The sequence below is a fragment of the Gallus gallus genome, chromosome 27 (assembly GCF_016699485.2).
Source record: "Gallus gallus isolate bGalGal1 chromosome 27, bGalGal1.mat.broiler.GRCg7b, whole genome shotgun sequence".
Classification (NCBI taxonomy): domain Eukaryota; kingdom Metazoa; phylum Chordata; class Aves; order Galliformes; family Phasianidae; genus Gallus; species Gallus gallus.
In genome coordinates, this window is record NC_052558.1 from 1,137,675 (window position 1) to 1,151,465 (window position 13,791).

The window sequence follows — 13,791 nt, forward strand, 5'->3', positions numbered from 1 at the left end:
CCCGCACCGGCGCCGGGGTTGGGGTTGGGCTGCCTCGGGGGGGGGGCCGTCTGCGTCTGCGCCCCCGTCCCCTCCTGCCGCTGCTGGGGGCGTCTCCGGGCACGCGTGGGGACAGCCTGAGCCCCGCGGGGAGCGCGACGCGTGGGGGCGGCGGGACGTCCTCACCGTGCGCGGTGTGTCCCGGCGCGGGGCGATCCGTGCCGTGATGGGCGCCCACCGCACCGCACCGCACCGCACCGCACCGCACCGCACCGCACCGGGACTACGGGAGGGGACGCGGCCGGGAGCCCCGCGGTGCGAAACCGGGGCGCGGAACGGGGCTGGGACGGGGAGCTGCGGAGGCAGCCCCGGGGCTCGGGAAGGGCCCCCCGCCCCCGGCTTTGTTTCACACTTGAGAGCCGCTAATTAAAACCAGGCGCTCGCGGTGCCGGCGGGGGAACGGGGGGGCGGCGCGGGCGTCGGAGCCGACACGTGTCCCGCGCGAGGAGCACACACTCGTGCACACGTGTTGCACGCCGACGGGGCTGAGCGCGGGTCGGGGCTCTGCGGCGCCCGTCCTCCGCGACCCCGAGGGAGGCCGAGCGGCGGGGGGGGGGGGCCGCGCTCAGCTCACGGTGACCCCGCAGCCGGGGGGGCTCCCCGAGCGTGTCGGACACGGCGGCCGGCATTGACGGCTCGCGCGCGGAGCGGCCGAATGAAAGGGCGGCTTAAGGGCGTCCCGCTGCGCCCGGGGATGAGCGCCGTCGGGAGGGCCGCGTGCCGCAGTGCGGGCACGGAGCGTGCGGGCGGGAGGGGCTGCGGGGCCCCGAGATGAGCGCCGTGCCGTGCGGGGCGGTGGGGCCGGCAGCCCCCAGGCACGCGCCGCCGGGCGCAGCTGTCGCTGTCAGCGCGCGGTATTTTTAGAGCGGCCGAACGGCGGGGAGCGGGCGGTGCGGGGCGGTGCGGGGCGGTGACCCCCAGTGCGGTGCTTCGGGGTCGCGGCTGCGCCGCTCCGCCCCCGTTGCGGGACGCAGCCCGGCTCAGGATCCGCCCTGCAGCCCCGGGCGGCGGCGGTGCCGTGCGGTGCCCGCAGCGCTGCCGTCCCCTCCCGGGGTGGCACCCGGGGGACCGCCGCGCGGTGCCGTGAGGGACGGCGCCCCGCGGCACAGCCGCTCCTGTCCGTGCCAGCTGGTGCCGGGGGTCGCTGCCAGCGCCGCGCATGTGACGGGAGGCGACAGCAGCGCCTGCTATTTATACATATTGCCAGGCCGCGCTACGTGACCCCGCGGGGACCCCCCGTCCTCTCCCTGCGGGGCAAACAGCCACGAGGACTCACAGAACGGGTGGCACTGGCAAAGGGCGGCCACGGGGCGACCCGCCGGGTCTGCGCCCGGCTGTGCCAGAGCCGTCCCTGTCACCCCTATAGGGTCGGGTGGCCCCACCGTGCCCCGTGGCCACCCCAACTGCCCCCTGCCCGCCAGGTCCATGCGGCCCGGTGGGGGACTCCCCCGTGCCCACAGGAACACGAAGACGTCCCCATATCCGGTGAGGATACGAGGCACTCCTGTGCCTGATGGCCCACTGGGGACTTTGGGCCATCCCTGTGCCCTGTGGGGACACCAAGCTGTCCCTGTGCCCAGCAGCGGCACGAAGCCACCTGTGTGCAGAAGGCACGGATCTGCACCCAGCAGGGACTGATCCCTGTGCTGGGGGTGGCACTGAAGTGTCCCCGTGCCCGATGGTGGCACAGAGCTGTGCCCAGCGGGGACGCTGTGCTGTCCTCATGCCCAGTGGGGACACAGATCTGTGCCCAGCAGGAACACTGAGCAGTTCCCATGCGTGGCCCAAGTGCTGGGGCAGAACCCACAGCCTGGCAGGCACCAGCATGCAGAGAGCATCCCCATGGGGCACATCACAACCCCATGGGGCACATCACAACCCCACGGGGCACATCACATCCCCACGGGGCACACCACAACCCCACGGGGCACACCACAACCCCACGGAGCACACTACAACCCCATGGAGCACACTACAACCCCACAGGGCACACCACAACCCCACGGGGCACACCACATCCCCATGGAGCACACCACAACCCCACAGGGCACACCACAACCCCACGGGGCACACCACAACCCCATGGAGCACACCACAACCCCATGGAGCACATCACAACCCCATGGAGCACATCACAACCCCACGGAGCACACCACAACCCCACGGGACACACCACAACCCCACGGAGCACACCACAACCCCACAGGGCACATCACAACCCCACGGAGCACACTACAACCCCACGGGGCACACCACATCCCCACAGGGCACACCACAACCCCACGGAGCACACTACAACCCCACAGGGCACATCACAACCCCACAGGGCACACCACAACCCCACGGGGCACACCACAACCCCACGGGGCACACCACAACCCCACAGGGCACACCACAACCCCATGGGGCACATCACATCCCCACGGGGCACACCACAACCCCACAGGGCACATCACAACCCCACAGGGCACATCACAACCCCATGGGGCACACCACAACCCCACGGAGCACACCACAACCCCACGGGGCACACCACAACCCCACAGGACACACCACATCCCCACGGGGCACAGCCCCAGCTGGCACAAGCCCTGGCTGCAGAGCACAGCGGGGCTGCTCCTTGCTGGCCCCCCAACCCCCCCCCCCCAGAGCTGCCTGGTGGAGCAGAGGGGCCCAGCCGGCCTGCAGGAAGGGGCCCCGCGCTCCGGGCAGCAGCGCCGTCCCCTGCTCACACACATGTGCACACACGTGTACACAAACACACGGAGCTCTGGGGGCTGTGTTGTGGTGGGGAGCTGTGCACGCTGGCACACTCGCAGTGCCTTGCATGTACCCGTGTGTGGAAGGCTCACACTTAGGGACAGGGGGTGATGGAGCACACACAGGTGACGCCCGGATCACACTCAGCCCCACTGCGGCAGGCAGGCTGAGCACAGCCGTGGCATGGAGGGAAACTGAGGCGCGGGCTGAGGGGGGCAGGAGCCACTTCTGTTCTCTCTGAGTGACACTTCAGGGGACCAAGGCCAGGTTGGGGGCAGCGGGCGGCATCACGGAGGCCCACACCCCTACATGGAGTCACCGTGGGGGGCTGCGTGCCCCACAGCACTGCGACCACAAGCACCAGCTCTGTGCACACAGAACGGTGGGGTGCTGTGCCCACATGAGCCACCAGACAGAACACAAGGCATCAGATGGGACCTGGACCGTGGCTGAGTCCCCATGGCTCCGAGCCAGCCTGCCCTGTGGGGCTGTTCCCCAGAGCTGTGCCCCGAGTCCCTGTGGGGCCTCACACATCCCTCACCCCACAGCTGCTTTGCCTGGCCCCGTCCCGGCAGCCCCACACATGGCAGCGGGCTGGGGGGCCACAGTGTGCTGGGGGTCCCGTGGAGTGGGTGGGGGTCCCAGGGCGTGGGGATCCCACGGTGCAGATGGGGGTCTCATAGTGTGAGTGGGGGTCCCGCAGTACTGTGGGGGTCCCATGGAGTGGGTGGGGGTCCCAAGGTGTGGGTGGGGGTCCTGCAGTATGTGGGGGTCTTGTGGCGTGGGCGGGGGTCCCATGGTGTGAGTGGGGGTCCTACAGTATGGTGGGGGTCCCGTGGAGTGGGTGGGGGTCCCAGGGCGTGGGGATCCCACGGTGCAGATGGGGGTCTCATAGTGTGGGTGGGAGTCCCACAGTACTGTGGGGGTCCCATGGAGTGGGTAGGGGTCCTGTGGAGTGGGTGGGGGTCCTGCAGTATGTGGGGGTCCTGTGGTGTGGGTAGGGGTCCAAGGGTGTGGGGGTCCCACGGTGCACATGGGGGTCTCATAGTGTGGGTGGGGGTCCCGCAGTACTGTGGGGTGCCGTGGGGTGGGTGGGGGTCCCGCAGCGCCCCCTGGTGTCCGACACGCGGCGCTGCCTGCAGCACGAGCGCCCTCTGGTGGGCGCAGCCCCGAGCCGGGCGGACGCGCGTTGTGTGCGGCCCTACCGGGAGGGGGGAGCAGCCGAGCTCAGCTGTGTGGTGGGGAGGGACACGGAGGGATCCTCGTGGAAGAGGAGCGAGATGAGGAGGCGACGGGAGGCAGCCAGCACGGCGTCACCGCGGGCACAGCGCGCCTGAGCCGCCCGCGATGGAGCGCCGGCATCGCTGCACAACGGGAGGGCGGCTGCTGTGGCTGCCTGCAGTTGTGCGAGGCCTCTGGCACGGCCCTGCACCGCGTCCCGATCTCTGCGTTGGAGAGAGATGGGTTCCGAGCTGGATGAAGGCTTGGCTGGATGGCCGCAGCCACAGGGCTGTGCTCAGTGGCTCCATGTGCAGGTGGAGGCGGTGACGAGCGCTGTCCCCCAGGGCTCCATCTTAGGAGCGGTGCTCTTCAATCCCTTTCTCAGTGACACAGAGGATGGGATCAGTGCACCTCAGCAGCTGCAGAGGACACCGAGCTGAGCGGTGCGGCTGCTCCGAGCGGAGGAAGGGCTGCCGTCCAGAGGCCGCCGGTCGGTCACGCAGCGCCGAGGGGCGCTCAGTACGGCACGTGGAGGCCGTGCAGGCCGTGCAGGCGCTCCCATAACGCCCGAAAGGATCTGGGTGAAGGATCCGGGGCGGTGTCGGCCTCTGCTCTCCGTAACGGCGGAGCGATGACGCGGACGGCCCGGAGCCGCCCCGAGGCGCCGCGATCCCCTCAGAGAGGACCGCGGGCCCCTCAACCCCTCTCGGCGAGCTCGTCCTCCTATTGGCTCGCGCCGCCGTCACTCGAGAGATCGGCGCGATTCCATTGGCTCGCTCCGGGAGGGCGGGAAGCTTGGCGCCCTCCCCGTGCCCCCCGGGTCGCGGCCTCGCCGCTGCCGGCTGCGCGCACGCGCGGGGCAGGACGGCCGGGCTGCGGGGTGCGCCGCGCATGCGCGGGACGGCGGGCGCGCGGCCGCGGCGCTGAGGGGAGGAGGCGGCGGGAGGAGGAGGAGCGGGGGGGGGAGGCGCGGGGCCGGGCCGCGAAATGGCCGACAGGTTCTCCCGCTTCAACGAGGACAGGGACTTCCAGGTAACGGCCGCAGCGCCCCGGGCCGCGCCGCTCGGGGGTCGGGGCGCCGTCGGGCCGCCCGCAGCTGGCGGGGCCTGGCGCGTAGGCCGCGGAGGGCCCCGGGCGGGCCGGGGGGGACACCGGGCGGCGGGCCGGGAACAAAAGGAACGGCCGTAACGGAGCGCTCCGTGCGGAGGGCCGCGGTGGGCGCAGCGGAGCGCACCGCCGGGACTGCGGGGGGCGCCGTGCGGGGCGAGCGCGGGTGGGGCGGCGGGCGGGGAAAGGCCGCGGGGGGACCGCACGGCGGCGCCGCGCTGCGGGGGCGGCGGCGCCGGGAAACGGCTCCGAGCCGAGAGGGGCCTTTGGGCCCGGGGCCGGGAGGGCTCTCGCTGCCCGCTGCTGTGAGCGTTTACGGCCGGGCCGGGCGGGACGGCGGCCCGAAAGGTCCCTCCGACCGCAGCCGTTGCGTGAGCGCCGCGCTGCCGTCCAGCCGGGCGGAGCGGAACCTGAGGGGGTTCGGGGAGGGCGGCGCACCTGCGGGGGAACGGCCGCGGCGGTGCGGGGGGGGCTGAGCGGCCGCGGGGAGCGCTGCGCGGAGGGACGCGGGAGCGGTGCGGGGCAGAGGCCGACCGTGAGCCGGCAGTGCGCCCGGGGGGCAAAAAGGCCGAGGGGGGTCTGGGGGGCGTCGTATGGAGCGTGGCCGGCAGGGCGGGGGGGGCCCTTCTCCCTTCTGCTCTGTGCCCTGGGGAGGCCGCGTCTGGAACGCCATCTCCGGTTCTGGGCTGCTCAGTTCAGATCCAACAGAGAGAGCGCCGCAGAGGGCTGTGAGACAGCGAGGGCTGCGAGCATCTCCTATGGGGGAAGGCTGAGCGAGCTGGGCTGTTCAGCTCCGAGAGGAGAAGGCTGAGAGGGGACCTCAGCGCCGTTGGACGTACCCTGAGCTGTGCAGTGTGAGCGCGGCTCCCCGCTGCCGCCCCACACGCGGGGCCACTTCGTTAAACGCCTCTTAATTAGCACTGACGCGGTGCGGTTCTGCTCGCAGTTCCTGTTTCGGGCAGGCAGATGTTGGGTTTAAAGATGCGTTTCTTGTAATGGTCCGCTTTTGGAGCGGAGGGGCAGGGAAGCTCACCCAGCACTGCAGAGCAGGGAAACGGGCAGCTCCCGGCTGCGCGTTGCACAATGTGTGCACACGTGGGTTCTGCTCTCCTTGTTTTCGTTCCTTTGCAGGGCAGTGTGGCTTCACAGAAGGTAATGGTAGCAGCAGAACCTGCTCCTGTGTCAGCGCGTGATGTCAGAGGGGAGGCAGCACAGCTGCTCTCAGACAATGGCCCAGCGCTGCCCCGCCGTGCGGGCTGCAGAAGGACGGCCGTGTCGGTGCTGGGCGCCGCGCTCTGTTGCTTTCTGTGGGCTCAGACCTTTGCTGCAGTGGGCTGAGTTCTCTGTTCTTTTTTTCCTCTCCGAGTTCCGAAGTGAGAGGGTGGGTTTATTTTGTGCGTGGAGCTTTCCTTTATGGGGAACGGGGATCCGTGCTCTGCCAGGAGACACAGAGTGAGTCGGAGTGGTTCTGAGCCCGCAGAGCAAGGAGTGCAGAAGTGATGAATTATAGAGGAGCTGCTCAGGTGGGAGATGGCCCGGAGCTCAGGTGTCTGCATGGAGCCCTGCTGGGCGCTGTGCTCAGTGCCGTGCTGGGGGAGGCCCTGGGGCTCCTTTCCCTTTGTTAGTTGCTCCTGGGGGTTAATCCTGACTTCGTGTTTCACACTGAGGTTGCTGGAGTTTGAGCCCCGTGTGGAGCGAAGGGGGACCCGCCGTGCTGAGCTGTGTGGGTCCTCTGAGGGTGGTGCTCAGCGTGGCACAAACGCCCCGCTTTGGCCATTGGTGCAAAGCACTGCTCAGAGCCGTGGCAGAATTTGGGTTCTGTCGGTGTGAAGTCATCGCTTTGTATGTAGGCTCCTTTTGTGGGGCTGCTGGTGTTAAAAAAAAAAGCCTTTTCAACCAATGTAGAGCATCTTAATTGCTGGCTTTGGCAGGTGGGCTCGCTTGATTGGAAGGCCAGGCTGTGCTGCTGGGCTCAAAGCTCCAAACAGGGATGGATGGGCTCTGCTGCTGGGCTCGGAGCTCCGAACAGGGATGGATGGGCTCTGCTGCTGGGCTCGGAGCAGGGCTGGGGTGCATTGGAGGAGCACTGAGGCCGCGTTCTTTGCAGTCTGCTCGTGGTCTTGTGATCCCAGTGAGGCCAAAGGATGTGCAGAGCCCCGAGAAAGGAAGAGAAACAAAAGGTCAGGAGTGCAGTGTGCGGGTCAGAGGATCCCCGTCGCTGGGGGAGAGGGGCAGATGCCTTTGGGTCAGCGATGCGGCAGAAGGAAGCGGTCCCAGGATGGGAAAAACAACACTCAGAGCTGCTCTGGTTTCGTCAGTTGTTTCTGTTGTTACGGAGAGGCTCTGGGAGGGGTGAGCTGAGAGGGGCTGGGCAGCATGGAGCTGGCGGGGTGCCGTTTGGCTTTGTGTGCTCCTGCTCTGCTCCACGGAGGGGATTGCAGGTGGGGGCTGAGGGCTGCGCGTGGCTCTGTGCTGCGAGGGGGAGAGGGCGGAACCAGCGGCACAACGGGAGGGGTGCGGAGGGGAGCAGAGCCGGGGGTGTGGGCGGGGGGGGTCAGCCGGGCAGGTTGGGGCCGGGGGATGTGTGACTGCAGTCAGCGGGGCTGCTGCTGTGCCTTCCGCTGTGTGGTGTTGTGGCAGCAATGTTACGGTGTGTGGGCAGCGATTTCCTCCTGTGACATGCTGTGTGCTGAGCGTTGTCCAGCTGGGCTGCTGTGCCGCAGCTCTGGGCCGGCTGCGGGAGCGGAGCACAGCGGGAGGAGCCGCAGCGCAGTCCCTGCAGAGCTCTGTGCCCCACGTGTGTCACAGAACCGGTCCCGTGGTGGGATTTGCCATAGGCGGTGTGGCTGGGTGCTCCAGCAGGCAGCCCCGATGTGCAGCTCCCACCCGTAGCCGCTCTCAGCCCGTCCTCCAGCAGCCTTAGGGCCGGTCGGTTCCTCTGAGGGTTTGGCTGTGCGGTTGGAGAGCCAGAAGTCCACGTGGGGACGCGTGCCCTGCACAGCCCGGTGCCTCTGCTGGCCGCGGCAGGCGGCGCTGCTGTCAGGGCAGGTAGGGGTTGGGGAGCTGCGGGAGCCGCCTCTCCCCTGCAATTAAGGGTGCCGCTTTCAAAAGCTGCCAATGTAAATTCCGTCCTCGTCTAATTGCTTTTGTTGTGTCGGCTGGAGAGGTTTTCTCTCGAGGCGCTCGGGACGGAACTGCTGTGTGTTTGCCTACAGTGCGGGTTGGCGCTCCGAGGGCTGAGGCGTGGAGGTGTGCGGTGCCCGCAGTGCTGCTCGCAGGGCTGTGTGGTGTGCTGGGTGCTGTGGGAGCCTTCCCTGCCCCGTGCTGCGTTGCCTTGGTACGGTCCTGTGAGCACACAGCAGCAGCAGGAGGGTGTGAGTGGGGCTAAGTGTTAACGCAGGCTTTCCAGCTCCCATCAGCAGCTCGTGCTGTACTGCCTGCCCTTCTCAGAAGCCCCAACGTTGTCCAGGAGAGCTGAGGGTGGGGTGGAGCCTCCGTGGGCGCACGTTGGCCTCCGGAATGCATCATCTTCTGTGCATGTGATGAATACTGGCGAAGCACCGCTGAGCTGCGCTTTCTGGAGCTGTTTGGGAGCGGGGCTGTCTGCAGCAGCCTTGGTTTGGAGCTGCTCGTGGTGTGGAGGCACGGCTGTGTGCGGTGCGTCTCACAGCAGAACCACAGACCGTCCCTGGCCGTGTGCTGTAGGAGCTGGTGGCTTATGGAGAGCAGGGCTGTAGCTCCCCACATCCACCTTGTTGGCTCTCAGGGCTCCTTTGGCCCCTTTTGGCCTTCCTTTGGTACTGGCCGTGGTGAGGGCAGGCAGGGCTGGCTGCTCGGCGGGGCGGCCCTGGTTGGCAGCAGGGCTGTGTGCGCAGCAGCCGTCGCAGAAGCTCCTTTCGGTGCTCAGCAGCACTGCTTTGTGCCTGTTTGGTTCTACCTCTGTTAGGGTTATTCCCTTCACTCACAGCCTTCCTCTGACGAGCGGTGCTGCTGAAGCCCACGGGAGGCGCAGGTCGGGGCGATGGCAGTGCGTGCTCTGTGCTCACAGCCCTGGTCTGCCCGGAACGCGGCGTGTTCTCAGTACGTTTGGGGTTTAATTAGTGGTTAGATTGAAACGCCATCCTCTGCTGCATCGTCTCAAGGCACAGTGGCACAAAATGGCTCCGTTTGGAGCGCCGGGTCGGAGTGCACCAAGGCGGCAGATGGAGCTCTGCGGCCCCGGGGCTGCCCCCCCCCCCCCCCCAGCTCCCAGCAGCAAGGTCCTGCAAGGGTGCAGATCCATCCAGTGAAGCCCGAGTCGATAGCAATGGGATTGCTGGCGCTCAGACAAGCTTGGTTTGCTTTTGGGCTTCTTTGCATTTGGCTTGGACGGGGTTCAGTGTTTGGCATTGCTTCCGGAAGGGACTTTTGTTTTTGTGAGCAAAGCCTGGAATGGGCCAGGAGTGCTTTGGAGCGGAGCTGAGCCTCACTGCCTTCAAATGGAGCAGGCAGGGAGGTTTGGGCAGCCCAGCTGACCCGGCTGGCACAGTCAGGGCTGCAGGCAGCGAGTCATGCTGGGAAGTCGGAGGGGAGAAAAGGCAGCACAGCTTTGGGTTTGCTGAGAGTGTTGTAGTGCTCCTGATCTAAATGCTTTGTGGCTTGTGTTCTTGGATGCGGTGTTCTGCTATGAGGGGCTGCAGGGCGGATGGCTGCAGGACAGCTGCTGTTTGGGTACGAGCACCAAATCCCATTGACTTGGCACTGGGTGTCCGGGGCTGCCTGGGGGCACAGCCCAGCGGGGTTTGGGGGCTGTGCTCTGCCAGCTGCACTCAGCTGGGACTGCTGTCAGCCCTTTCTCACGTTGGCTTCCGTGAGCGTTCCTTACAGCAGAAGCTGGTGCTGATGGAAGGCAGTGGCGTGATGCCGTGCTTCTCGGGAGCTCCTGCTGGGGCTGTGGGGCACTGGTGGGCGTGTGGCAGCCCTGGGTGGGGGCGCTGGTTGCTGGGGGTGTAGCGTGAACATCTCCTGTGGGCAGAAATGGCTCCCTGTGTTTGTGGTCTCAGGAACGTGCAGCTTCAGAGAGGCCACAGCGGAGATGGTTGTCCCGAAATGGCTGCTGGTGCTGCTGGCTGCTCTCCTGGCTGAGCCCCCGGCGCTCAGCATCTCGCAGCAAAGGGCGGCGCTCTTCTGCTGGGTTCCATCCCCACTTTGTGTGCGGTGCGGTGGGGTGGGAGAGCCGCCATGCTGTGAGGGCAGCCGCCTGCTGCGCTGTGTTGATGGAAGCAGCTGCACAGTGCTGCTGCTGTGCTGTCGAGCGCTCTGCCCTGCACAGCCCGTCTGTAGCACTGTGGTGCAGCACAGGGGATGCGGAGTTCCACGGCAGCTCAGTGCGTGAGCCACAGCTGCACTGCCGGGACAGCCGGCTCCGTCCTGCGTTGGTGCTGCTGCACATCTGTGAGCGGCCGGCAGTGCTGCCGTCTCACGTGTTTGATACCTCACCAACTTCTGCAATTCATGAGCGTGGTTGGGCTGGGTTTCAGAATGCCTTCCTTACAGCCTACGGACTGAGCTGTGCCCACCTTGAGTTTGGTTGTTTACTGTGCTGGCAAAACGTACCGAATGAACGCGTGCCCAAACCTGGGTCGTGAAATGAGAGCCGCGGGCTGAGCCCACGTTCTGTGCCATAGAGCTGACCGTCCTCTTCCCTCACAGGGCAACCACTTTGACCAGTATGAAGAAGGGCACCTGGAGATAGAGCAGGCATCCCTGGACAAGCCCATCGAATCGGTAAGGCTGTGCTCTCAGCACCAGCACCCACCCGCCCCCTGCTGGGCCCCGGGCGCGCGTTGCTGTGGGCAGGAGGGGCTCCTGGCCGGGGCTGCCAGCGCGGGGCGAGCTGCATGCTGAGCTTGTGTGTGCAGGGCTGCCAGCAGCGATCCTACAGCCGCAGGGAGCGCTGCCATTGAAGTTCGATGCCGTGCTTCAGAACTGACTTCATGCACAGAGCTGTTGGGTTTCCTTATATTTTTGCCACAGAGGCAGTTTAATTCTTACGCAGACCCGAAGGGATAGTGTAGCACAGTGCATTCTGGTCCTCCGTAGTCCATGTTTTTTGGCTAATGGTGGGTTGGAATGACACCTGGCAGTAGGAAGCATGGCAGTGTTAGTGCAGCAGAGCTTTCCCACGGGGCCGGAACTGTGGCGAGGATTTTAAAGTGTTGCTTTTGTGTGTTTTGTGGCTTTTTCTTTCTTATGAATGTGGAGAGCAGGGCCATAAGGTGGGGCAAGCCTCAGTTCTCTGTAGTTTTCCCTTTTAAAGCTTTTTGGAGCTTTTTAAGTCCTGTCTCCGCCAGCAATGGGCGCAGGGCTGTGCTCACCTGCAGGCCTGGCGTCCAGCTTTAGCCCCGCAGCCCCAGTCAGTGCAGCAGCAGTAGGGCAGGAGGAAACGTGGTGGTGAGTGGTCAGCTCGCACAGAGCTCTGCTCGGCAACACCGCTCCTGGTAAAGGCAGAGCCTCTCAAGTGTTCCCTCTCCCAATTCAGAAACGAAGCTGCTGAAGTTGCTCCATGTCTGTGCCCACTTAGAAGCCGTTCGGTGTTAGCCAGAGCTCAGTGTGTCCTCCCTGGTGTGTAGGTCGGTGTTGTGTGTGTTTGTGTGCGTGTTTGGATGTTTACCAGAATTTACACAACTTGGGGTGTTCGACGTTTTTCTTCCGCAGCAGTTGGTCCATATTAGCTAAGCAGCCCTGATCTGGTTTGTATTGCACGGTCTGCCTTTTTTAATTTCTTCTCTAGGGTTTCCTTTCCCCTTTCTTATTTCTGTTCTTCTGGTCCAGTGAACACTGCATATAGTACCTCCTGTCTTCTGTGCTGGCATGATGCTAGATCTAGGCATGGCAGTAATCGATGACGCATGAGATAATGCTGCAGAGATGGGAGTTTGTATTCAGCGTTGTCCTGAATACCTCAGTTGTGCATTGTGGCGTGGGGGTTTAATTGAAGTGCTGAGATAGAGATGACAGGAAACACTCGTGGGTGCGGCGTGTTGCACACCAGCACCGACACAGCCACGCACATCAGCAGCCTGGAGTGCAGGAGGTGTCCGAGCTCTGTGCCCAGCTGGGGGGGGGGGTCCCCACTGCATCCCGTGGAGCAGCAGTGTGCCTGCAGGGCACGGGGCATCCTGGGAGTCTGCAGGCACAGCCTTTTGTCACGGAGGGTTTGATCAGCGAGGAGCTGCAGCAGAAAGTTCCGAACGAAGTGGCAGCTGTCGTATTTAATCCAGCTGTGCTGTGAGTGCCTCTGCCCGCTGCAGGGAGGTGGGCTGGGCGGCCACTGGGGGTCCCTTCCAACTCCAGCAGTTCCAGGGCTCTGCGCTGCCATCCGGTCGGGGCGACAGTTCACAGCTCAGGGTAGGTTAAACGCACTCAGTTTGGCCTTGTGGTTAAACTGTGCTCCATGTGAGGGCTGTTGATGGGGCAGCAGGCTGCTGGGCCCAACGCTCCACACCGGCACGTGCCGCTGCTGCACTGTGCCTTCATGGCTCTGCCCTCGGCCCTGTGAGCAGGCCTGGCTCTGCACAGTGCCCTCACACACAGCACAGCCTCCATCTCCACATTGTCTTCGTTCAGAACGCTGTTGGTTCTTGGGAGACAACCTGCAGGTGGGAAACAAGAGTAATGCTTCAGGTTTCCTGCTGCCACTCCAAGTGTTTCCCACCCTCTTAATGACCCACGTGCTGAAGTTAGTGAGTTACAGCCGCTACGAGGGGGGGTTCCCTGCAGCACTGCTGTTGTGGCAGGAAGGCTGCTGGCACCTCGTGCTGCCCGCCCACCGAACACAGCGTACCCAAAGAGCAATGGGGGATCCATCTCTGCAGCATTATCTGTTGAGAGGTGCTGACCGTACTGCTACAGCATGCAACTCGGAGGTGGCTGGAAACAAAGGTCTGGGAGTCTACAGATCCTTACAATGCCCTCAATTCGCACGCCGGCGTTTGGTTCCGTGCAGCCCTGCTTTGTTTGGCTCACAGACACGTGTGGCTCCAGGCACGGCACACACATGGCAGCAGGGCCGGCCCGGGCTGGGAGCTGAGCAGCCTCAGCCAGAAGCTGCTCTCCATTCTTAAATTGAAAGTATTTCCTATCAATGGACTCTTCATAGCTGCAGGAGCGCTATTCTCACTTCCCCCACGAGTGACAGTGCCCTTTGTGCTGCTCTCAAAGACGCTGCACACACACTGGCGGTGTCAGCGCGGCCGCTGCCGCTGTCCTGAGCCACAGAGCCCTCGTGCAGCATCTGAGCTCACGGAGGGGCTGTGTTGGTTGTGACGCACCCGGTGTGCGCTGAGCTCAGGCGCTCAGAGGGCAGCGGCGACGCGTGGCACCTCCCAGAGAGCCCCTATTTCCCCCACGTGAAACACGGCACTCCTTGACCCCGTCCCACGGCTGTGAGTTCATGGCTCTGCCCACACGGCAGCCAGCACAGCGCCGAGGCGGGCGGGCGTTCAGCAGCACTCTGCCCCTCTGCCCCCGCCCTCCCCCTGCTCACACAGCAGCCGTGCTGCCCGGCCGTGCCTTGCTGGCTGCAGCGCCCGCTGCCTTTGGTCGCACCACCTGTACAGATCTGTGGACTCCACTGGTTCTAAAGTGTAACTGGGAGAGGCTGCTGGTTTGACATTTAGCAGC

General features: G+C 65.2%; 1 protein-coding gene across 15 annotated transcripts in view; it reads left to right on the forward strand.

The window, feature by feature from the left end:
* GPATCH8 (G-patch domain containing 8) overlaps positions 1 to 13,791 on the forward strand; it is a 35,157-nt gene that overhangs the window by 271 nt on the left and 21,095 nt on the right. For 6 of the 15 annotated variants that reach the window (XM_025144203.3, XM_040653419.2, XM_046904377.1 and 3 more), the window contains exons 1-2: positions 4,977 to 5,052; positions 10,819 to 10,893. Coding sequence is in view for 2 of the 15 variants with exons in the window: in XM_025144201.3 (XP_024999969.2) it covers positions 5,008 to 5,052; positions 10,819 to 10,893 (120 nt within the window). In the remaining 13 variants the exon portion in view is untranslated. Of the gene's footprint in view, positions 1 to 4,976; positions 5,053 to 10,818; positions 10,894 to 11,823; positions 11,859 to 13,791 lie in introns of those variants that run through there. The other 9 variants (XM_040653420.2, XM_040653425.2, XM_025144206.3 and 6 more) reach the window with 3 other exon arrangements.